The sequence below is a fragment of the Numida meleagris genome, chromosome 5 (genome assembly GCF_002078875.1).
Source record: "Numida meleagris isolate 19003 breed g44 Domestic line chromosome 5, NumMel1.0, whole genome shotgun sequence".
NCBI classification, from domain to species: domain Eukaryota; kingdom Metazoa; phylum Chordata; class Aves; order Galliformes; family Numididae; genus Numida; species Numida meleagris.
The window spans coordinates 819,594-845,136 of NC_034413.1; the positions used below are offsets into that span (position 1 = coordinate 819,594).

Below are 25,543 nucleotides of genomic sequence, written 5' to 3' on the forward strand. Positions count from 1 at the left end.
GAGGTACCTGCTCCTGAAACAAGCATGCACTGGTAAAGGAGCTGAGTTTCAGGAATTCCTGCCAGTGTCACCTGGATTTGCCCTCCTGTGGGCTGGGAACTGCACTGGGATGTGCAGGTGATGGTGTGCTGGTGCCTGTGCCACCATCATGGTGCTTTGAGGCTGACTCCATTAGGGAAGCAGAGGTACGGAGCTGATCTAACAAGTTCTGGCATTTATTTAGCTAAAATAAATACAAATGAAAAACGACGCTCCTTAATACATTGAGATCTTTTCTCTCCTGGAATAAAGGGTAGCTTTGCAATAGCGAAATGAGTTGTGTGAGGAAAAGCTGTGGTTTTAGTAGCATCAGTGTCCATAAACTCAACAGAAAGACTTTGCTGACTTCCCTGTGCTAAAGATGAGGCCTGTGCCGTGTGTGGTTTCTATAGGAATGCATCCATGCAGGGGTCAGTTAGGCTAAATGCACAAGTTCTGGTAACACCATTCCTGTGGATGCTTCAAGGAGTACAAGGTTTGTAAAGTATGATTGGATTTAGGAAGTTTAAGAGAAGAGGAACCTGTGAAGCTAGAGGAATGGCATTTGTGTAATTGAGAGGTGCTTGTCCCATTTGCCTGGTGCTGCCCAACTTGATTCGCCCCTGGTGCACACATGGGGACAGCGTTCTTTGCTGCAGGCTGGGCACAGCTGGTCAGTGGTGGGGAATTTCCTGTTCTGTTCTTGAGGTGTGCGAGCAGTGACGGACAATGACAGATCAGGTGTGCTTGGTAACTGGGCTGTCCATTGTAATTGTCTTGAGTTGGGCCAGCACAGCTATAACCATTCCTGGTAGGACCAGCACAGCGATAACCAGTCCCAGTCAGGCCAGTTCCCCGTGTCGTGCGCTGACCGAGGAGCAGGAGATGCAGCCGACACCAAAGCTGCTATGCCTGCAATCAGCAGGGCCAGATTTTCAGTCTGTGTGGCATTGAAAGGGTTAACCACCTGTCTGTCCACTGCAGGGATCCCATCAGCACCACTGCCTGCATTCTGCAGAAATCAGGGCTGGAAAGCAGCTTTTTCTTTGGGGATGAGCCACTTCTCCTCCTTAGCCGCCACAGAGCGATAGCTTCTTCTGTCTGCCCCGTCCCTGGCGTCACGTTTTGAATCTCCCGGTGAGAAACTTCCAGTGATCTTTTTTTCGAGCTCTTCCCTCCTACATTCACAACTTTTTCTCTTCCTTTTCTGCCCCTGTGCCCACGGGTGTACGTGCAGCTGGGGCTGCACCGGGGCCGCTCTCTCGCAGGGGATCCTTGGGTATGCAGGCTGCTCTCCCCTGCCTTAGTCCTCCTCTGTCCTTGCAGTGTCGTCGCAGTTGCATCTATAGAGACACAGGCTGCTTGGCTTTCTAAATGACAGCGAAGTGCATTTGCACTGAAATAATTTTAAAAAATGGAGAGGTGTTTCCAAACGCACAACTCACGGGTCAGTGCTCCTCGGCTTTAATGGCATCCAGGAGCGTGTTGGGTTCTTTATGGCTCGTGTTTGGGTATTATTCCAGCCCAGGTTATGTGGAGTTCATACTGAAAGCTTATATCGCATTATGACATTCAGTGAAATCCACCGAGTTGATTTGTATTCCAAATCCATCTATTGCAAAGGCTGCTTTTTTATGAGCACAAAGTACTGGAAAGCATAAATATTTATTTCTGAAAGTTTATGATTGCCTTAAATCATTTGAGCTTATTTAGCAAGCGTAGGTTATAATTGAACTAAGCCACTGAACCTGATCTGCATGTATTAAAAATACCTATATGTGTGTGTATATATATCTATATATATACTTGAGTCAAATACGAATGGAAGCTCTGAGCTAATTGCTTCCATCACGTCGAAAGACGCACCGATAATTTTATTTTTCCTCCAGGTGTTAATAAATCACTGCAAAGAGGCAGTTAAGACCGTGCAGTGCAGAGTCATGCTTCAGCGTGCCGCGTGCTTTTGATGGCTAAAAGCTGAACTAATCTGCAGTGCTCTATGTCCAACAGTAGGGAGATAGCTCAGCGCATCGTGTCATTCTTCCAGGTGTATGTGTGGAGCTGTGGGCTGCCCGATGTCTGCATGCCTTAAGGGATGCTTCTGCTCGCGGGCTCCTTAGAGGTGGCCGACTTCAAGGTGCTCTGGTGGGCATGGTGCTGCAGGGAGCACAGCATGCTCCCTGAAGGTCAGGGGTGGTTCTGAAGGATGCCTTTGAAGAGAAATAGTGCTGTGCTTTGTGTTCCTGTGAGCGGTGAGGGTCTGCAAGCTCCCTGGAGCGGCTGGTGAACGGATCCAGCTGCTCGGGGGCAATAATCCTTTTCCTTTTTTTGCCTTCGGAAAAACGTCAAGAGTTGTTATCTTCTGCTGTTGTAAAAGGGGAATGAGAAAAATGGAAACATGAATAAAATTACATACAGTGCTATAACATCATCTTCAGCTGCTGGGAGGGTAAGACCCACAACTCTGGGGGTAGCCCAAATTCCAGCCTAGCTTCAGGAACTCATAACTGATTGTATGAGAACGTCCATTGAGGTGGCAGCTTGGAATGGAGAAGGGAGAAGCCCGTGAATCACCAGAGCTGGCTTCCCCTGGAGTGCCACCAGGTCACAATCACTGTTGTTATTTAAATGGCCTTTGGATGTGTCAGGGCTTTTCGGTGCATCGGGGACTGCTGCTCTGGCTGAGCAGTTGCTGCTGCCACCAATGCTGATGGGCATCTCAGCACCATACAGAATTACCTCTTGCATTCTCACTGGGGTGATAACCGAGAGTATAGTTCTGAGGAAGAAAAAGTGCATCAAAGCGTCCTCTGCTACAGTAGAATCAAATGTTATATTCCAGGAAGCAATTGGTGCTCCCCGTGTTAGTGAGACCTGGGTTTGGTAATCTGCTTTGACAGCTGGGAAGTGGGAAACAAAAATCCGTGAGGAAATGGACAGTGCACAATCAGAAAAGACAGTGAAGGTTCCAGAAATGATCCCAAACCCTGCACAGTACAGAGAAGTGTGGATGAGAACTCTGATGGCAGAAGAGTATGCAGTGAAACGAAAGGGCAGAGCACTCTGCAGCCCGAGTCCCACTTGGGAAATACGATGTTGCTCTCGGTCTGCCTCAATCCAGGCCTGCGTCTCTTCTGCCAGCTCAGCCTTGGAGTGGTGCTTGTGAGCAGGAGATGGAGCCTGCTGTTGGGACACCTGAGTTTGTGTCTGAGTTGAGGTGGTGGGATGTGTCGTTTAATTCTGGAAAAGCACGTGCTGTCTGAACGCGCTGTTAATGGGAAGCTAATGCTCCAGATTTGACCTCAAATTCGGCGGTAGCCACAAATCCTCAAGGTTTAAGTAGTGCAGTTTAATTAGCGTCAATTTAGCAGCAGATCTGGATTGCTGATTTGTCGTGAAAAAGGCATTTGAGCTGTTTAGTGCTTTTCTGTTTTGTGAATTGTCTTTGAGAAGGCTGTGATTCACTGGGATGAAGCTGGTGTTTTAAATTATTGGCAAAATATTTCCCATGGATGGGATGGGACACAGGTGGTTTGTGGTGAGTAATGGCAGGAAATGGATGGGTGTTATTTAATCTTAATGAAGAAAACTGATCTTGTTGTTTATGGCTTTTCTGAGCACACTAAGATGTCCTTGTAAATCTTGCTTTGAGGATCACATTTGTATTAATGTGCAATATCTGCTTATTTGCTGAAAACCAACGGACACGGCGGTCAGGCTGGACCACTCACTCAAATAAACACAAACCCCATTGCTCTAACCATGCAGGGGGTGCTGGGCAAAGCGTTCACAGGAGGTTGAACAAGGCCTCTGAGAAATAAGGCTGAAAGAAGTGCCTTGTTTAAATGCGTTTGTGTCTTCTGGAAAGAAAACGTGATTCCATTGTGGTTTGATTGCAGGTTCAGCTTCGAGAGTGGATGCTCGCCTGAGTCCTTTGATGCCAGCACAAGTCACCAGGGTGACTGCTGTGGCCGCACCAGCTGTGACAATCATGGCAACCAACTTGGTGGAGCAGGCGCTGACAGGTGTGTACGTGCTTCTCCAGACTGATGATATCCCTGAGGCATGCGTTGTGTGTCTGTATTGCCAACCAAACCCTGCTTTCCATGCTGCACAGTGACGGGAGCTGCTTAAAATACCAGCTCTGATTTTGGCATTTGCAGTAGCTAGCTGCGAGTGTTCTCAGAGTGCTTCGGGTTGTGTTGGCTCGGTCTGGCACTTGGCAGTAGCTTAGCATCTGGTGACACAAAAGGCAATTTCTGCAGCGTCCTTGGGCTTTCTGTTTCCCGTGCCAATGGCATTCACAAACCTGTGGTGATAAAGTGGTTTCTTTTGGGTGGGTGCTCCATGAAGCTCCTTGGTTGATGTCTCAGAGGACGCTGTGTGCTGCGCTGTGTGATAAAACTGTGTTGCTCACTCTCATGTCAAGTGTGCCTGTTGCTAAAGGGAGCCAGCACAGTTCCCAAAAGCTGGAAGACGTCTCGTGGCTTTGCTTGGAATCACGTACGCTCCTTGCAAATCAGGATCAAAAAGAGTTTGGATTTTGGTAGAAAATTGGGAATATCTTTCCTAATGACGTGAAATTCTGCGGTGCTGCCGTTGTGGTGAAGACAGGAACTGTGGTGGGGGGGTGGAACTCTGTGTTTGGGCCGGACAGGTTGTCTCCTGCACGGCGGGGGCTGCAGGCTCGGGTGGAGGTGATGGCAGGATCCCTGCGGGTGTGCTCCCGAGGTGAGCGCATCACGAGCCGCATTTCATGGCAAATGCTGGGCTCAAGAGAAGAAAAAAATTAGAACTGTTTAAAGAACGCACAGAAGGAAAGGCAAGGATCGGTGCTGGAGTCGCGCTGTTCTGCCCTTTGTTGCTTGTGGGAAGCCAAAGTTGTGGTTGGTGATGTATTTCATGTCAAATGTATTTGCTATCCCATTTCGGCGGGCTTGGCAAACACCAGCCCTCCTGATTCCACTGTGCTGCTGGATGAGGATTGCACACTGCAAAGCCTTTGATGTCCAGATGACTTCTGGTGGCTAGGCCAGTAGGTTGAAAAAATCAAATGGTGATGCTGCTGAGAGCTCACTCGTTTCATGGAATCATGGAATGGTTTGCGTTGGAAGGGACCTCTAAGATTATCGAGTTCCAGCCGCCCTGCTGCAGGCAGGGACAGCTCCCATGGGGCAGGTTGCTCGCAGCCCATCCCGTGGTTTGGATGAGCAATCATTATATTTTTTTCCATGTATACAAGTCATGTAAATAGCATAAAAACTTCATTTTTGTTTCTGGCTTTCCCTTGAAAATGGAAAACACGTTCATCTTCCTCTGATACTCATCTTTGATTTCCTGCTGACTACACTGAAAGAGAAACAGCAATTTCACTCGAGTTTTTTCTTTAACGTTTTTGAGGACATCGCGCTCTTGTCTGCGGGTTGCGACGAGCTGTCATTATTTCCAATGGAAGAACAATCAGAGAAAGAGTGACAATTAAGAGGAAACGCCAGCAATGCCGGTGATTTCAGGCATCATTCCCCAGGTGCTGCAGGGTGGGAGGCAGGGAGCTGGGGCTGGGCAGGCTGGTGGGCATCAGCTCCATGCAGTGGGTTTGTAAACCCATGAGCTGGGCACTTCATGGCATATTTAGCAGCCTGTGCCACCGTGCTGTGCTAGCAGTGCCCGTGGCAGGAATAACAACCCAACAAATGTCTTTTGCGGGACCTTGCAGCCGTGCTTTCATTTTGCAATATAGATAAGTCTTTTTCTGACTTTGTTTCTGAAGGCACAAACTGTGTGTTCAGTGAGGCTTAGCGTGGTTGTATTCTGCTCATGATAGCACAAAAAAGTCTTCCTTTCTCCAGACAAAATTAAATTTTTCTTTGGATGTCTGGGACAGAGGCAATAAACTGTACAACAGTCCTGGCTTCCACTAAGCATTTATTTTGTGATGGAAGCTGGAAGAATCTAATGCCAAGTACAAATCGGATTTGTTTCCTGTTGTGGTTTAACCTGGGGGGGATCAGCACTGCACGGTCATTCGCTTGCTCACACCCCCCCCCTCCATTGGGATGGGGAGGAGAATGGAAAAAAACAAAGTAGAACTCGTGGGTTGAAAGAAAACTAATTAGAAAGATAGAGAAAAGGATGAGAGTTATGACTATATTTATATTATATGAATGTATGTAACAAACAATGCACAAGCTCACTACCTCCAACTGATGCCCAGTGAGCTTCCAGCTCCCGGCCCTTCACAACTCCTTGTGCTCCATGTTGCGTGGTCCTGAGTGCCCCTTTGGCTGGTTTCAGTCAGCTGTTCTCATTCCATTTGCTCCCTGGGCCCTTGGCTGGGATGGCCTGGGCTGTACAGCGCTGCTCAGCTGCAGCTGTCCACATCGGGCTGTTAGCAGCATCGTTTTTCTCCTAGAACCAGAACCGAGCATTGTACCAAGCACTCTGAAGAAACCAATTCAATCCTAGCTGAAACTAAAACGTTTCCCTTAAGGTCAGGGGAAGAGCACCCCTTACACTGCGCTCCTGGCTGGGAGCAGGGCTGCTGGCTGCCCCTGCACGGAGCTCTGCTTGGGTGCACAGTGGGAGCCTGGGCCTCTAGGTGCCTTCAAGATCAGGGCCAACGTCTTGAACTTGATTTAAGTTCAATAACGTTTGCATGTAAAGAGCAGAGGGAGGTGTGACAGCAAGAAATATTTTGGAATTTAGGAATAATTTCTTTTCCAGAGAGCGGCCAGGCACTGGCACAGCTGCCCAGGACTGGGGAGTCCTCATCCCTGGAGGGGTTCAGACTGGTGGGGATGTGGCACTGAGGGGCGTGGGCAGTGGGCACAGTGGGGTTGGCTGGGGCTGGGGGTCTCAGAGGGCTTTTCCAACCTGAATGGTTCTGTGATTGTGTGAACAGACATTCACTGAGGCTCAGTGTGGCCTGGGCAGCTGTGCAGAGCAGCAAAAGGGTTGGAGAGGGGAGCTTGAGATGCAGAGGCTTCACCAGCAGGAGAAAGCAAGCCCAGGTAGAAGCAGGCTGTGCAGAAGCACGCACATGCAGCTCCCAGTGCTGAGGGGTATGCATGCAGTGTGGTGCCTGGTGCTGGTGCTGCTCCATGGGCAGTGCATGGGAGAGGAGCATGGAGCAGTCTGTGCTGGGAGGGGTGGGTGGTGTGCTGTGCCGTGTGCTTTGCTCATTTGCTGGGGAAGTGCTGGGTATGGCAGTAGGTCTCCTTTAAAATAGAAGATCTGTTGTTAGAGTAGTGGCAGATGTCATCTACTGGAGCATGCTGGCTGTTTGCCTGAGGAGCCTGGGAGTGATGCTTGTCTGGGACCTCTGCACCAGGCACGGAGCCCACTTTGCTACAGCAGACAAAGAACTTGCTGTCATTGTCCTACGGCTTCTGTTACAAATCTTCAGGAAAATAACGGAGTGAGTGGGAAGAGATTGCTGTAGAGGCAGCAAACTGCTCAGAGAGAGATATTGTAAGGAGGAAGCCCAGACTTTGACAGCTCACAGAGGAACGGGTCAAAGCAGATGCAGACACTCCTCAGAGGGCTAAATGAGCTGTGCAGGAGCAGAGCAGGAGATGCCCATTGCATTACATGGTTGTGATGGGCTGAAGGTGGGACCCACGCCTGTGGGAGCAGAGCACAGGAGTGCGCATGTCTGCAGCAGGGATGGCTGGGATAGCTTGGGGGCTAACCTCGAAACGTAGATGCTTTAGGTCTGTCAGGACCGGAGGCATTCGGTGCAATAACGAAACACTGAAGGCTTAGAAGCGTGCACTTGAAGAAAATCCAATTCTTTGCAATATTTAGAGTCAACATTTTAAACCTCTTTAAACTGCCTTTGAGAGTAGCAGAGGTCTGGCCTCTAAAAACCTTTGCAGGGCAAAGTTTAATTCTGTCTCTGTCTGTATCTCTTTGTGGAGCGAATCAGTCTCCTCAAATTCTGCATTTAATAACATGTTTACAGTCACACACCTACATCTTCTGCCGTATTTGTGAGATAATTTTGCTACTTCACCTCTCATTTTCATACCGTGAATTATTCATGTCCTCTACTTGCCATGGAGCCTCAGAGAAATCCCTTTCATCAGGTTTCCTCCCCCCCCCCCCAGCCTCCAGCAGCACTGCGGGCACGGCTTGGGAGCATCACTGGTAATTGCACTGCAAAGTTTGGGGGCAAAACCGCTGTGTGATTATGTTGGAAAGAGGTCACACGGCTTAATTGCCTGCCCGCATTGTGTTTCGTGCACTTAAGTTAAAGAGGAGCAAAAAAGTTGACTGAATAGAGGAAACCCGAGCAATGATGTGCACCAGCTGGCAGTGCAGGGTGATGCTGTGATTGCCCACGGTGCTTTGCAGTTTGTCTGGAGAAGCAGTCCCTTGTCCTTCTGTCCCCCCCCCCATCCCAGGGAGCGCTCCCAGGGCCTGCAGTGCAGCCGGGGGCTCAGAGCCAGCTCGGGGGATGCAGCCTTGGAACTTCAGCCTCTTGATATTGTGGTTTTGGAAAACCATCTCAGCGTTTGCTGTGGATGTAAAAAATAATTGACTCCCCATGTGCACGGTGACTTTCAGCACTTCTCCCCCATTTTTCTTTTTTTAGATTTTTTTTTTTTTATTTCCATTTTATTTCATATACATTCAGAACGTTGGGAAAGTCCGTGTCAGGTGTGAATGCTTAATGAGCGGTGCTGTAGAAGCTCGGAGAGATGCGCTTCGCTGACCGCGCTCTATTTCAAGCAGGGGTACGACACCCACGTCCCTCTGTGAGGCTCCAGATCACTGCTCAGACGATGTGAGAGCTTTTCAAAGGAGGAGAAATGAGAGGTTGCCTCGGGCACTGGCAGCACAGAGCATCTCTGCAGGGAAGCCGTGTCAGGCCAGGGAGCGAGAGCTGCTCCGCAGCTCCAGCTCAGTCAGTGCAGCTGCCCCTGTGCTTTGTGCTGGAGGTTACCTGCAGCTGCAGACAGCAGGGTGAGAGCAGCAGGAGCAGCAGTAGGGCCACCCCTGTGCTACCTGCCTTTGCAGCAGGCCAGCGCTACCTGAGCTGTCAGTGTTTCAGCTTCTGCCGAATTTCACGTGTGCAACCGTTTCTTTAAATCTACCCGTTGACATTAGTATGTTTTTATTATCGTAGGTAGGTTAGGAAATGATGCCAGCTTGGGAAATGTGTTTTCTTGTTCTTCATGTGTGCATACATTGCATGTGGGTGAATGAGAGCTCTTGTCTTCTTAGTCGGCTTGGTAATGAAGACCAATAAAGGCATTAAACCAGCTTATTTTTTCTAGGATTAGAGAACTGGATAGGAAGAGAAAGGGGCAGAGCTGGAAGTGAGGTTAAATGTGGTTTCCTTACGAAAAGAAAGATGCTGTGACCGCTGGGGAGCTCAGCAGGAGGGACACAGCTTGCAACAGGCTGAGCTTGGGTGTTGCTTGGCTGCAGCACGGGCTGAGCTTGTCCTATAGTGTGTATCAGAGGTCTGGTGCAGAGGGGGTGCGTTGAGATGTCCTCTTTATACATACTAGCTGCTCCCTTCTCCTCGTTCTTTTAATGTGGAAATTAGTTGGTTTGATTTGGAAATCCTCCTCCTCGCTACCTATATAAAATGGAGTAGTTCATCTTTTGGGAAAAATGACATCTATTTACGTGTTTATCATTGTGATACAGTCAGTGGTGAATCGGAGTCAAGCCCTTGAGAGGTTCCAGCCCTTCCCGTGGTGCAGTTGCTGTGGCAGCTGTGTCTGCTCTGTTGTCTGAATAATTTTCAAATTAATGGGATAGCATTTTATGTGTGAATTGACTTTGTAAGACGCAGCTCTGGAAAAGCTCCACTTGCAAATAGTTTCTCTGAACCCAAGTTTTAGTTGGGTGACTGGAGGAAACTTGGCTCAGATGCCCAAGTGCGCACTTCAGGAGAAGTGGAAGGACAAGAGAAGGAAATAAGAAGCTGTAAGATATAATAAGAAGTTATAAGATTGTCTTTTGAATGATTTCTTACTGTAAAAGCCACTTTTCCCTGATTGGTCTGTCTGATACCTGCTGCCTTTTGCCTTTCCTTCTGTTCATTATGGCCTCTCTGTTCTCCAGACGCAGACATTTTGTAGTGGAAGCGCTTTTAGCATTTAGCATTTCAGATGCGGACAACTGCTTTGTAAAGGGGAAGAACTTGTTCTTACAACTGCTTCCAATTAAAAAGCAATTAAGAGCTCATGTGCAATTAAGAGCTTCTGTGGCAATTGCTACAGAAGCGAAGCCAGCGCATGGCAGTGCCTCCGGCTTGCAGGCTCTGCAGGACGTGTCCCTGCACTGTGCTAGCCTCCCTGGAGGCAGCAGGGCTGTCCCTTGGGAAGGATGTTCTGCTGGTGTCTTGTGTCTGTCCTGCATCCATCCTGCACCTATCCATCCTGCATGCATCCTATGTCTGTCCTGCGTCCATCCATCCTGCATCTGTCCTACATCCGTCCTGCATCCATCCTGCGTCCATCCATCCTGTGTCTGTCCTGTGTCCGTCCCACTGCTGTCTGTCCCCAGGACCCAGTGGCAGAGGAGCACAGGGGACACCTGAATGACACAGTGTCCCCATTCCCCTCCCTGCGACCTCCTCTCCTCCTCCTACATTGCTCTATTTTCCCTTTTCCTGAGCACGACCTGGCTTTTTCTTGGGGTTTGGCTGCACAAACGCCTGTCTCAGGCAGCACTGACAGTGCAAGTGCAGTTAGTGTATGGGAGGTGCAATTGATTGGGAAAAGAGTGTATTTTGAGAGTGCCTCATTTTGATCCTTTAAACGGAAATCATTGAGCCTGGTTTGGGTTTTTCACCTCACGTGCTGCTGTCCCCACCACCATTCTTCTCACTCTGTCTAGCGACCCGGTGATGATTTAGCAAAGAGATGGGAAAATCCATTTCCAAAGCTTCTGAAGAATGCAGCTGGGGCCTGCAAGGCAGCTGGCAGTGCTGTCTGACACGGCCCTAAAAAAGCAGGTTTTGTGTTGGGGAAAGAGAAAACGCTCAGCGCGGGCAGAGCTCTCTCTGAAGGACGAGTGCCACTGCAACAAGGTGTGCTGCCGGGAGCACTGCGCTCCTCATCAGCTGTGTGCATGGCTGGGAGATGGGGCTGAGCCTGGGGCCCCATGGCCGAGCAGCCCGGGCCTGCAGGTGGGAGCGGCTCCAGCGTTCCTGCACGTAACCAGGGCAATGCTTCCCCTGCAGATAACGGCAGAGAACGCAGCCGAGCCTCCTGCCCCCCAGCCCTGATCCTGCACGCCGACAGGAGGAGCGCCTCTGCGGAGAGGGACGGCGACAAGGTCTGCTGTGCGTTCCCTTCTTCCCTTCGAAACCATTGCATGACACGGAACGGCACAAATCAGAGCCGGTGCAGAGCTCTGTGCCCGGGAGCTTGGCGGGATCGTTCTTAAAGTCTGTTTTAAAATGCTCTCTGTTTAATCGTGCCACAGAGCTCTGTCAGCACGGAGCACTGCCGGGGAGCATGGGGCTGACTGCAGCGGGCACCCAGCTGCCCTGCACGCCTGCCTCGGGAGCTCTGTCCCAAGGAGGAGCATGGAGGGCGGTCTGCCCAAACCACCCTTTGCTTTTTACCTTCCTGCCACGCTGCTTTCTGTAGGCTCTGCAGGCCTTCCCCACGTCTGCAGCTGTGCTGGCACTGGGGCACGTCCTCAGTGCTTGAAGCAGCAAAGTACTTTCCGAAGGAAGACCTCTGTACGTGCGCTTTATTATTTTTTAATTAAGTGCATTTTTGTCGCTCCTTGATGCCGCACTGAGCTGGATCGCTGCCTTCCTCCCACGCCTCCTCCTCACGGTTTGTTCCCATGAGCCGCACCAGTAAATAGCTGTTCTCTAGCCGTGAAAAGCTCGCAGCCCGTACCTGTCAGCTGTGCCACGCCAACACATTGCTTCTGTGCCTGTGTCACAGGGCAAGAGCAGTGCTGCATCCGCACGTGGGACCCCCCCTGCACGGGGGATTGCTAGTGTTATGTCTTTGCAAAAGAAAAGTACGCACAAGCAAGCAGCGAGTGGTTTTTCATTTGTGTTGCTAAAAATGGGACACACTGATTCTGTCCCGTTTGTTCGGACTATTCCCAAAGCCCGTGGTCGTCCATAAAGCTGCTAGGGGTACAATGGCGGCGTGGGTAATCCACTTCAAGTTTAAGGGAGCGATTTGTAAGACAATAACAGACTTACGCATCGGCTTTATTTGTTGACTAATCTCTCTCTCTCTCTCTCTCTTTCAAGGATCATTCTTTTAAACTAGTGAATGAGGATGACAGTACTTCAAATGGCAACAAGCCCGTGGCATCCACTCCGGTGCCAGGATCTCCATGGTAAGCAAATGCAATTAGAGCTAATAAAAGTCATTCATCAGTGCTGTTTCTCTCGCCAAACATGCGTTAGTGGTCTCTACGTGGGGAAAATACACTACCCTGGATGTTAAGCAGCAGCGCTGTGTTCCTTTCCCAGCTTCCACGCTAGCTTTCCCTCATTAATCATGTAGTTAGCGAAACTGAGAGGACGTCGCTGCAAACGGTGCGACCGCCTGCCTGGGCTCCGGGAGGTAAGAGCAGTGTGCTGCTGCCAGGAGCCCAGCTCAGCTCAGCCAGAAACTGCTTCTGGCAGAACATGCCCGATGCTTTTTCCTTCTGATCGCGTGGGTGCTTTGCTGCTGGTGTTCTGCAACACAGTGCTCCTTAGCTGGAGCTCACACGTATTGAGGATCTGGTTTGAATGGCACTTGGATAGGTCAAGGAAGAAATGCAAGACCTGTAAGAGATGTTCTTGTTTATAGGGCCAGATTCTCTTCGTCTCCTCCTTATTTCGGTGCAGTAGTGGTCTCTTAGTCTTGCAGGATTGGTGTTGCTTTCGGGTTATATCTGAAAATCTGTGGAAGGTTGTGTCTCATGCCGTAGGTGTCCTGGCCACATTTGCATTCACTGAACTACGTGCTGAGTAACTGAAGCTCTTGTGGTCTTTAAATAGTTAGAAATTGCTTTTCATTTTCGGTCCTGAATGGTTGGCAAGAAGGATTTTTCACCTACTGTACCCATATGATGTGGAATAATCAGTTTATACTCAGTGACTGATGTCTGTGGGATCTTCAGCCAAAGCACTCCATATAAATACCAGCCATTATTTCTTGTTATTATTTTATGCCGTTCTACAAACCGATGGAGTAAGTACAGTCTGATGTCATATTTAATCTTGGCATCATAAGTGGCATTTAAATTAATCATTTCTCTTTCTGGTGGTTGTTGCTACAGGGTATAGTGCAGGGGAGCTGTTACAGCCCAGGAGGCAGCACTGCATCTCCTGCAGCAGTGGCTGCTGGGTGGTTCATGGGCAGCACTTTCAGCATCAAACTAGAGATGCTGGAATCTCTCAGGAGAAATCTTAAGTTTCTGAGTCTCCAGAGGACTGTCTGGTGACCCAGTGAGTATTCAGATGAAAAATAAGGCATTGAAAACTCATCCTTGCGACCAGTGGGAAATGGTGTAGTCCTAATGCCAGCAGCTGTGCCCTGTTCTGAGGTGATATCCTCATCTGCCCAGTGGCACAATGAAACACGGAGCATACCTGCAGGGTGTTAAATCAGAATTTACTTTTTCTTCTGGTTGTTTTGTACTCTGAAACAAGATATGCAGCACAGGTTCAACAAATCCTGAATTTCCTTCAGCCCCGTAGGTTGGCTCCATGCTTCTGCGAGCCCCATGGTCGTTGTGACCTCACCAAGCTTATGCTGGGGTGTCATGCTGGAGCAGGAGCAAGAGATCTCAGTGGGGCTGGAGATTGTCCCACTTAAAACAAATCAAAAGGTGAGTTTTCAGCTTTAGGTGCTGCCAACCCCTCTGAGCCTTGCAGGGCATTGCGCACTTGGTGCAAGAATTCACGGAACTGAATTTTTGGACCCTCTATCCTTACCCAGAAAAGCAACATGGGATGGTTATAAATGAATTGCCATTATTGCCACCACTAAGACTGACCGGTTTTTCAACAGAAGAGTTAAATTTTAAAGTTGAGATCGATATCCATAAACGCTGGATATGGAGTGCATTTGGTAAAACAGTGAACACATGGGAATTGTCTCTCGTCCTCCAGCCCCTGGCCTTTGGGTTACTAGAGAGCTGTCAGATCACCAGGGGTGATCTAGAGAGGGGAGAATGCAGAGGAAAGAATTGTGGGTTTACAGGCAGAGTGGGAACCAGCAGGAGTCCTAGCTCATCTGCTGCCTTCAGATAGTGCTGTTAGCAGCACTGCAGAGGTTGCTCTGCATGCTTTGCTTTATGTGCTGCGTGTATCTGCTGTCCTTAGCAGGACCAAAGGCAAGGCTGGAGTTCAGAGCGCTGGTAGGGTCTGAGTGGGGCGAGGGAGGGAGAGGAGGTGGTTTCAAGAGTCTGTGGCCATGCAAAGGGAGAAGTGACGTGGGAGGAAGGCTTATAGGAGAGGGAGAGTAGAGTCAGAAGGGGCTCCAGTGGCAGCATGAAGAGGAGCCTTCTGCCCAGCTTATCACCAGTGCTTCACCCACACCTGTGCCTTACACGTGCACTGCCTGTGTGCCCCTGGACATCCTCTCTGTCTTCCTATTTTCTCTCCCTTCCCTGTTTCCCTCGTAATATTGGCAGTGTAGACTTAACTGCTGCCTGTTGCTGAGTCAGAGAAAATCAGTTATTGAGGAGACTTGGAGAGTAGGTTCAGCCCCAAAAGATCAGCGATGGGATCGAAAGCCTTCGGATCTCCAGACATCAAAGTAACATAGAAATCAAGACAAATGGGAGGAAACGGGCCTGTCAGGAGTAGCTAGATCATTCTTTTAATGGCCAAACCTTTCTACCTTATGAAACAAAATAAATATTTATATAATCATCTCGTTCCCTTACTCATGCTTAAACCACAGTTTCCATAAGGGAAAAATGAGCATAGCAATGTCTGAATTTCCAGTTTATGCTCTGTGACTGAAACAAAATATCACACGTCCCCCATGCATAATTGAAACTGTCATTGTACCAAGGAGGAATAGGTGACATGTTACGTGGGGAAAGGGGCATTAATTTTAAATTAAATGTCAAGTGATATTAGTCACAGAAGAGGCAAAGAGGTGTCACAAGGGACCCGGAGTTTCTCAGTGGGGTGGCTGCACACAGACCTGGCGATGCTCAGTGGTTAGAGAGCACCGCCAGAATCCGTGCCAGCGGTCAGAGGAGCACTGAGCACAGCAGCGTGTCAGCAGGGGGGAAGCACGCGTTTCCAAAAGCACTGCTTGCAATCTCAAGTCAAGTAATAGCTTTGGCCGTCCCACCTGCGTGGGGTGGCATTGCTGCTCCCAGGCAGGATGCTGGATTTGAGCTTCCCAGCATTTCCATGCAGCCGATTCCCCTCGCGGTACTAATTCTGCAGTGTGCCTGCTTGCTAATAATATGAATTACAGTGAGGGACATTTCAAAGCAGGCATTTGCTCCTGCTCGGGATTGGGCCTGTGCCCTGACCGCAGTTCTGATATTTAATAAAAGGGCAACAACAGCCTGCTTACATCCATCAGCTGAATCTGTCCTCTTCACCTAAATGCCAAGGGCTTTTTCCCTTCCCTCTGGGACAACCATGGTATTTATGGGAGTGCGGAGTCTTGATTTGGAAATGTTCCTTTACAAATCCCTCTTGCTATTTCATGCAGAGGAGACTCGGGGCCAGTGCTGCAATTACAGTTCACGGCCTGTAGCTCTGAGACACAAAGTAAGAAGTGAATATACCCCATCCTTGCCCTATAAAGTATGAGAGGTTTGAGAGGATGTTTTTTGAGCCAGCATGTCTGTGTATTAAAATAAGCTGGGAATTACTAATTAATTGTGTTGCTGAATTCATACTGCAAATAGAAGTGAAGCCATCAGCTGACTTGGTGCAGCTGGTTCTGTGCTCGCGTGCACGGTGCGGGCGTTTCGTCGTGCTGTGTGCAGAGCTGGGAGCAGGCTATCTCACACGAGTTCCTTGGGTTCAATTTAGTGTATGAGCAAGGTGAGTGGTGATGTCTTACTTGTGGTTAATGGGAAACGCTGGGTCACCCTCTTACAGCGCTCTGCAGGGATGGACCATTTGTCACATTTGTAGTCTTCTATCCAGACCAGATTTTTTTTAACCACTTCTGCTCCCTTCTCTTAATAACAATGGACCGTCAAAGCTTCTGCTGGCAAGATTTGTCCTTTCCAGGACAGGTTCATGTATCAGAGACAGTGTTTTCCCATCACAGAATCATTAAGGCTGGAAAATCTCTCTGAGATCCCCAAGTCCAACCCCAGCACACCTCTGCCATGCCCACAGTGCCACATCTATCAGTGTGTATGTGTCTGTGTCTGAGCAAGTCAGAGTGAATATAAGCTGCTTATTAGTTTTCTTTGCCATTCATAAAGTGCAGGTTTTGGGTCAATATTCTGCTAGTTTATTTACATATAGATTCAGTGAAGTAAATCCGAGTTGTTCTGAATGTACACCAAGGTGGTGCGGGACTTATTTTCTTATGACTTTACCTGTTTTATAATGACCCTCAGTGCAAATAGTGCTGTCATGCAGAGACAACTGCTTGAACTGAACAGGCCGAAAAACTGGCATGCACACCTAGTGACTTGGCCTTGGTTTTGGACTGGATCCAGAGCCCCCCTGGCTCTCTGCTGTGGGTTTGTGCTGCTGCCACGAGCACTCCCCAGTGCAGCTGCCCGTGACCAAGTTGCACTTTAAAATATGAAACGTGTTCTCCAGTGGCTTCTTTCAGTGTGAACATCACTGTGTTCCTCCTCCCCTTGCTCTCTTCCCTACCATGATAGAGTAGTTCCCCTCCTGCTTCTGTGGGGTCTCTAGACAATTTGTGTTATGTGGAGGGAGTCACCCAGCCCAAGGACCTGCACGGGGTAGCGGAGCCTTGTGCAGGTGCCACTCTGAGTCTCACTCACGCTCAGCAAACAACGAGATACAAGAATTAAGCTCGGAGTTAATTGCTTGGTCACAAGTGTATTTGGCATGATCTAAGCATAGTTTATCACTTGGACTAGGTGTGTAGTCTGGACTGGAGATGACCGGGTCTTCTTCTTCAACCCTACAATGCAGCTGTCGGTGTGGGAGAAGCCGGTGGACCTGAGGCACCGCGGCGACATTAACAGGATCCTCGAGGACCCGCCGCACAAGCGCAAGCTGGATGCCGCAGCAAGTAACTAACGCGCCGCGACCGTGCCTCTGTGCCAAGCCAAGCGCTTACCCGTGCTAGGTCTCCGTGCTCAGTGCAAATGGGATAACCATGATTCAGTGGCTTTCCTCGAGAAAATTGATGTTTATTACAAAATATTTATTTTCACCCCGATGGGGAGCTAGGGGACAGAGCGTGCTCGTTACTGGCAATAAAGAACCGGGTGGCTTCTTGTGCTGGAGGAATCTGTGATGTATAACGTACATCTCGGAAGACAGTATGTTTTATTACTCTTATTTCCAAGATGTACATTATGAACGCATTACCAATGCATTACTTAGCTATTGCACAGGAGCAGATACTCTGTAGTTAATGATTATTCAACCAAGTTGTAGGGGGGGAAAAGCTCCCAGTAGTAAATCTCTAATGACTGCTAAAAGGTTTGATGGAAACTTGGGTGCTTCAGTCTCAACATAGATCTACCAGTCCCCTTTTAAGCACTGTACTCTTGAAGGGGAAATTTGTGGCACTGGCTAACGCATAGCATGCTGATCTGCAGTAATAGATGCTAAGTGGTTCAAAGCACAATCTAAAGGAACAGCCTGGCCTGCTGACGAGCTGGAGTTTGCTGGCTGTTCCTCTACAACGTGGCCAGTTTGCAGAGGCAGTTCCCTCATCCCATGCCCCTTGTCGTACCATCTATCTGCTCTGCTCTCTGTTGCCTAGTTGCCCAGTCTATATGTTGTTCCCACCGGTGAGCAATCCAGCAGTACCCAGTACCTGTGCTCACCCATGTTCTGGAGGCCCCACAGTGTCCCACCACAGTTCTCCAAACATCTTGTTCCAGCAGTTGTTGTTGGCTCCCCTAACGCTGTTACTGGGAGCTGTTCCATGCAGTCTTGGTGCTTCCTCTGTTCTCTAAGGCTTCATGTTGGCTTTCATGTCTGAGCTGTGCCAATAAGGTCTGCCATTGCGGGAGGACATCCAACCATTGGAAGCATTGCTGGTCCTGGTCGGTGCTGGTGGACCTGTGAGCGTCGTGCTTTACAGCAGGCTCACTGGAGAACCTCCTTCAGCTGATGGGTGGTGAGGTCTAGAAATACAGAGGGGGGAAAATGAGAGTTCTGTCATTCCTTCAAAACATAGTTCTTGTAACTAAAAATCAGATAGCACTACGTGGCTGAGGAAGTCACCTGTCTTGGATACTCGCGCTGTTGGGAGCAATAGCATGGGTGCTGATCCAGAGGCAGGGCTTCCAACTAACTACTGCAGCACAAGCTGTGAGGGTGTGAGCGATAACTACTATTTATGTCATCGTTAGTAGCAGAAAGTTACTGAAGAAGTACCACAAAGAGTGGTTTTCTATTCCTGTCCCCCTTAATATATAACATCATTACATTTTTTCATCATTGATTTAAATTGTCAAGGGCTTGAAATCTGCATCGTTTTTTTTCTGTATGATTTCAATAACTTTAGCTCTATATCTAGTAATTCCCAAGCGTAGCTGCTGAAGTTCATTCTTCAGGAGAAAAATAACATATGCTTTTCATGACAAGATATATTGAAAGATTGATTAATTACTGACGAGGGAGTGTGGTGGCCAAAGACAAAAGCAAGGGTTATTGTTCGTATTCTCTAAGGAATTACTGAGGTGCTGCTGATAGGTGCCACTTCACTCCTGTCCTTTATCATCTGTATGTTCCACCAGGATTTGATTCATGCACCTATTTCTTTATGACCGTGGTTTTCATTGCTGCTAATAGTCTTCATCTTCCTTGATATAACTGGGACTCGCGGTTGCTCGGTATTTGAGGCAATCAGGTTATAATTAGTACACATTAGCTGCCAAGGTGAAAGAAATTATTTGTTACCATTTCTCTTAGCTTGTAATCTGATTAAATAAATAACACAAATGAGCTGTGTGTTTGCAACAATGGCTGCCAAATGGGTTTAGCTTAGTTGCCGCTGCTGAGTTTTAATTAGAGTTCTTAAATCAAAGTCACGAAGAAGTGAACAGGCATAATTATTCACGGGGCATTACAGGTTATCTGCGCATCGTTCCACTGAAAGATCAAGTGCATTTGTAATTCAGGCGTAAATGAAACATTGCTCATTTGCCCATGACGCTGCCTCCATGGGGCTGGCTGTGGCAGAGCTGTGAAGCAGACCTGCCCTTGGCTGCAGCATCCCCAGCCCATCCCAGCAGCTCGGTACAGCCTGACCCCTCCAGCCATCTGCTCCATCACAGTTACCAACATTTCCATCCGTGTAAATGCAGAGGAAGCCCGGAAGCGAGGGTGGTAGGAAGCAGTCAGTGATAATTCCTGAAAGGAAAATCCAGTTCTTCAGACCCAGGGGTGGGATTCGGGACGTAGGCCCACGAGTGTGGTACTCATCATCACACCTGAAGGCGGGCGTGGGCAAGGCAAGGCGGCGGGAGTGGATGGGAAAACAGAGAAAAAGACTGAAGTTGGAAAAGTGCATTTTCTTGACAGGTTTCTGAAAATTGATTGCCTGGGTTTTCGGGTCAGGAAGTCTTGTTCATTTCAGACGAAGAAAAGAAAACTGGCATTTTAATTGCGGAAATTTGCATGTTGATTCATACTCGGTGTGACCTCTGTTCAGAATTAGGGATGAGTTAGCCTACTCTTTTCCCACAGATGCTTTTGAACCGTTCGTTAAAGCATTCAGGCAGCAACGAGCAGCCTGCTCAGCATCGCCCAGCTCCCTCTTACACGCGGTCTGCTTGCACCGGGGCTCTGCAGAACCGCGGGTCAGGTGTCGGTGTGTTGCCAATGGCTTGGCAGCGCCGTGGCGCACCTGCTAAATGGGGATGTTTCCTTTTCGTTCCGGAAAACGAAGCGAAATTCATTACATGGCTGGGATTAGGCGAATGATTTAATTAATCGGCGCCGAGCCTGGCAGACCATCAGACTGTGGCGGCGCTCCGCTTCGTGATTTCACGGAGAGATTACTGTCAAGTAATATTCTTCCTCAGCGCTTTCACTTAATGACTCGAGGTTGTGCTCGGTTGCCTCTCTCCCTCTCCGAGGCGGCTGCCGGCCTTAGCACTGCGCTGTGCTGCAGTTCCTGGGTGAGGGTGCGGGCGCTGTTTGTCATCTCGCACTGTTGTCCTTTGCGCTGAGGTGCTCCGTGATGCCGCTGACTCGAATCTCGTTCCATTCATTCGAGGCAGCGGTGCTGCCAGCAGAGCGGGGAGGATTTAGGGGAGCTCTGACTGTTCGCTGGGAGAACTCGAGATAGGTCAGGAATGGGCGGATAGAACTTGGGTGGATTGCAGCAGGTTTCTTTTATCTGGCAGTTGCATGGCTGTTGAAAGCTGGGTTTTATAAACGTGTTATTTATCACAGAAGGAAATGAGGCAGCCCGCTTTTCAGAGAGCTGTGGTAGATTTGTTCTGAAGATGGCTACACATGGAATTTGGCCTCAGGTGGCTTGAGAGCTTCACGGGATTGCCTTTCATCATTAGTGGGCTTTTCTCTTGTCTTGTGGAAACCTTGGCTTGGTGGGAGCAGATGTGTGTGTGCACAGTTGGTGTGGAGCCGGGCGCCATCTGCACCTTGCACTGTCTTTGGGAGCAGCACCAAGTGCTCTCTTCTTTCCTATCGTTGCCTTCAGAATTCATTAAAGCTGAGATCCCTGCAGCTCCTGTAGCTTTAGAATATTGCGGTTGAGCTGCATTCCGCCATCTAGGTCTATGGATTGTTTTTCTTGTTTCTTTGTACTTTGAACGGGATGTCTCAAAGAAGAATTCAGCAAGAGAAGGTAATAGTTACACTGAATTTGTGTATATTTAAAACGTGATTAAATTGCTATGTGTATTCTTAACGCTTCCATCTGCTGAGGAATGTTGAGATCAAGCTCTCCTTATTTTAGAACACCTTTCACTTCTTGTTCTTATTATTTTAGGTTATAGCTAGTAAATATCTAAGCATTTTTTGCTTGCTGTGTATCTGCTCCTGATGTTCTGCCTCCGGTCCTCATAGGCTGCGGTGTTAAGCTGGCATCCTTCCTCCTGCAGTGATTTAGCACGTGCTGTGTGCATGCACTTGGGATACATAGTAATGTTTGCTGAAAGCCCACTAATATCCAAGTAATTTCCCTCAAATAGGGAAAGAAAGGGAGTGAAGAACAAGGTTCTTACACAGAAGCTTGGAATGTCCAAATTTCTATTAGCTTCAAAGGTAAAGATTGGACTTGGGCAAGGAAGAGGAACATGAAATGAGTTTATAAGTTTCAAATACTCTGTGCAGAGAGGAAAGCAGTAAATAGCTGAGTCGGAGCAAAGAGCAAGGAATGAAAAGTTATTCTGTGGAATTTGTCTTCCTGTTCATCTAGTGCAAACCTAACTGCTCTCTTTATTTCTTTTTAGCAGATAAGAGTGTTAGCTCTTGTCCAGGAGATGAAAATGATGATCTTAGCATCAAAATTAAGAGAAATAAGTAAGTTCTGATGTTTGCTTTCCTATATGTAATGCTGGGAACCTAAACTCTGGTACTGATTAGTGCAAAGGGAATTACCATTATTGTGTTCTGTATGGGTAACTGCACCGAGATGCCGTGAGAGACATTCTTGAGGTGTCTGCTCTTCATCCAACTCCATGATTTTTAAAAATATCTTATTTCCCACAAATAGAATGCATGTTTATATTAGCAGTTGCAACTGTTACTTGTTTTGAATTTAAAAAGCCACCATCAGGGTACGTATGTATTTCAAAGGGATGGGATAAAAGCTTTATCTCCATTGAAGTGATTTTCTTTCGCTGGCTTTGTGGTTCCCACGTGTTTGGTCAGCCCGCTGGTGCTGCAGGCAAATCTGCAGCCGAGCTGCCAGCTCAGGGGCATCTGCAGGCAGCTCTACTGCTGTGCTCTTATTTGACCTTTATTACCATGTGTGTTTCAAATCCTCGCCAAGAAGCAGGCTGAAAAACCTGTGCTAGATAAGCCCCTACCCTCGCCAAGTATGAAGAAAATGAGATAAGCCGTTCAAATGAAGCGGTGCCTTTGGGACATCTCGTTGTATGTGACCTTCTGACCAGTAACTGCACGTAGGGTTGGCTGTTTGCAGGGGCTGGTCATGAATCGCCTCCTGGTTTGAACCAGTAAAGAAATAAATCTATAAAATAAATATGTATAGATACAGTGTTCTGTATATGGGGGCATTTTGATTGGGAAATACAATGCACGTCTGTGTTTTCTGAGTGGTTATATTGAAGATAATAGTATTCTCTTTTCTACTGCCTTTCTTACCTTATGACCGGGGGTGGTTCTTTGGACCTCAGTAGAGTTTCTGTGGATTTATGTTATTATGAAGGAAAAATCAGATCCTTTGAGCTCAGTACTCAAAGTATTTAAGGAATTTATATGTAATATGGAAAGTAAATATTTAGACTTAGTATGTCATAAACGTGTAGTTTTAGTATTTATTTTGTATTTGTAAGCTTAATATTAAAGTTGATATTCAGTGTAAAAGTATTTAAGTATACTTTTATTGAAATCCATGGGTCTTACAATAATGGGCCCCCCTTAGAACCTTCACATAGAAGCAGATATTTTTCATGTGCTGTTATGATTGTTCCTTCTAATGATTGAGAAGTTGGAATTCCACATACAGCAAACTCCAAGACCCCAGAAACTTGTTCATAGACTCAAGAGTAACACTTACCCAGTGTTCTCTGCATCCAAGTAGTCTTTGGTTGGTGCCTCTTTCACTGTCTTTTTGTGTATGAGGAATGCGATGTCACCTTGGCTGGATTTCCCTGGCATACTCTCGGAGGGCTAACTTTGCTTCCTTCTTCTTTTCCCTCTATTCCAAAGGACATTGTCAAAATTGATAAGGCCCAAATACGTTCCGTCTTTTTCTGTGTTGCCAGGGTTTGTCTTCTTATTTTTTATTCTCATCGGGATATCCCCCTCCAGAAAATTATGTCATATGGGTCAAGCTGGGCAATGTCAGCCCGGCCCAGAGCTGCTCACTGCAGCCGTGCCCAAACGGGCACAGCCCTGGGACCAGCACTCTGATCCTGCACGGGGTCTGATGTATGGCACGATCATCATTTAGCAGGTGTTGGATGCTGGGAACCCTGTCATTAGCCCTGTCTTCATTTAACTGCTAGAATAAATCTCTGGACAGGGAGGAACCAGTTCACGTTGGCGGTACTTGGGTAATTAGTCCCGTGAAAGTCAAGGGCATTCGTCATAAAACAAACAAGCAGGATTTGGCTTGACAGCACAGCAGCCTCTCAGACTTGGTCGTGATGATCCCAATTCCTCAGAAGTTTGACCTGTCACCAGAGAGCCCCGCAGTGTTTATTTCTCTGTCAGCAGAGCACATATCCCCCCAGCCGCTACGTGATTTCTGCAGCCGTTTTGAATTTTAAATTCTCTTCTATAACATGTAAAGATTTCCTGACATCTTGCTTTGTGCCCCGAAACAACGGCAGAATGCAGAGGTTCGTGGCTGGAGCTTTAGATATTGACCTTTTGCTAAAGAAGCACGGCCTCAATGCTTGCTTAAATGTACGAGTGTTAGGCTGCAGCTCATAGCCCATGACACGTAAAATACTTGAGGATTTTCACTTCAAACTCGAATGTAGTTATCCTGTTACTTTTTTTTGTTAGTGGGACTGGGACATCCCACAGCAGCTGCCGGGATAGCACCAGAACCCCGTGCCTGAAGTATTCCCATTGCAGCTGGAGGTCTGTGCTCCCACGCTGCCTCCCTGCTTCCATGGGCATTTTCATTTTGGTGCTGAATAGCCTGAAAAATGTTTGTGCTCAGGCACGTTATTCACTTCTTTTTGCAATATTAGTGGGTTTTTTTTTTAATTCTTATTGTTAAATATAACTAAAATGAGGTTATGTGCTTTCAGGGTTTGTTTTAAAACATGCAGCAATTCCTATTCTGTTTTAATTATGTTCTTTCTCTGGAAGTCGTCCCATTAGCAGATGATAGGGTTGCCCTGACATACAATAAATCATCTGCTGTAGAGAGAGCCCTGTGCTGATGATAAGATGCAATTGCATCAAAGTTCCTGCACAGTGCATCGTAATTCAGCCGGAGGGGCCATCACACAGTCATGTTGAAGAGCCTTCTGACTCTGTTACTTCTGTCAGTTGTCATTTCTGATGTTGGCGCTGATGTCTGTCTTCACATTGATGTATTACATTTACATCAGGAAGAACAGAACTGCTGTTCCACCTCTGCTGCCGCTTGCTTTGCCGGTGACAGCTGATGGGGGACCTGGCCCAAAGCTGGCTGCAGATCTGAGCGGGACCCTTTTGCTCTCACAGATTTGCACGGGCCTGGTGTGGGATGCCAGCCCCAGTCTGCTTTCACAGGCCCAGGAGCTTGGGGGTGACGAGCTGCTGGTGCACTTGCCCCTTTGCATTTCCTTGAGACGTAATGAAACTGCTTAAAAATGCCAAAGGCAAATCTTGCTCAGGCAACGTTCTAATTGTACTCTGTACAAAGGAAAAAGAAATCTTCAGAGCAAATTTGTCTGTTCTTCACAGAATCACAGCAGGGTTGGGGGTCCTGCAGCAGGAGGCTTGGGAATGTGCCCAGGTCTGAGCATATTGGTGGTCCCTGCAGACATCCCAGGGCAGGGGACGGCTCTGAGCACCCCATGGAGCTGTGGGTGTCCCTGCTCCATGCAGGCGGTGGCACCAGGTGGCCTTTCCAGGTCCCTTCCAACTGAAACCGCTCTACAGTTCTGCAGTTATTTGCTAAAGAAAATTATATTGTTTATTGTAATCTCTGCCACGAGACAAAAGCAAGTCAGTGTAATACTCAACATCATTTTCAATTTCCTGAGAAAGACTGAAGAAGAGAAGGGCTCTTGTGATGCTGAGCTGATTGAGCAGTGCGCTGTATTTCTGCAGTTTCAGCTGGAAGAAGCTCTTTGTGCACCCTAGAAATTGGATTGGGCCTTTCATGGATCATGTTACAGGAAAACATTTGCTGTTGCAATATGAAATTCACTGTCATTCTGCAAAGAAAAACAATTTGCTATCTTTGAAATCACTAGTAATATAGCATCGTTTTAGGGTAAATGTAAGTGTAATGTGATTATTTATAGAGGGAAGATAGTGTACTAGAACTCGTATTACATACCGATGTAATCCATTTACTTGGAAATAAGAAAGTGTTTTCATGTAGAAATTCCAAACCTAAGCATTGAACAATACTGTATAGTAAATTGCATCATTAGCAAATGCAGTCATGCCTAGTAGGCTGCTAAGAATCCAAGCAGCTCGCTTCCATCAGCCTTACGCGTACATTGTGATCACTCCAAGATTCTTGGTCTCCCCAGAAGGTGCCTTCATGTTTTATTG

General features: G+C 47.8%; 1 protein-coding gene across 1 annotated transcript in view; it reads left to right on the forward strand.

Annotated features, from left to right (window-relative positions):
• Positions 1 to 25,543, forward strand: part of TCERG1L (transcription elongation regulator 1 like) — a 65,100-nt gene that overhangs the window by 28,590 nt on the left and 10,967 nt on the right. Inside the window, exons 5-9 of the mRNA XM_021400330.1 lie at positions 3,918 to 4,043; positions 11,222 to 11,316; positions 12,263 to 12,351; positions 17,056 to 17,210; positions 21,580 to 21,649. Coding sequence (XP_021256005.1) covers positions 3,918 to 4,043; positions 11,222 to 11,316; positions 12,263 to 12,351; positions 17,056 to 17,210; positions 21,580 to 21,649 — 535 coding nt within the window. The remainder of the gene's footprint in view (positions 1 to 3,917; positions 4,044 to 11,221; positions 11,317 to 12,262; positions 12,352 to 17,055; positions 17,211 to 21,579; positions 21,650 to 25,543) is intronic.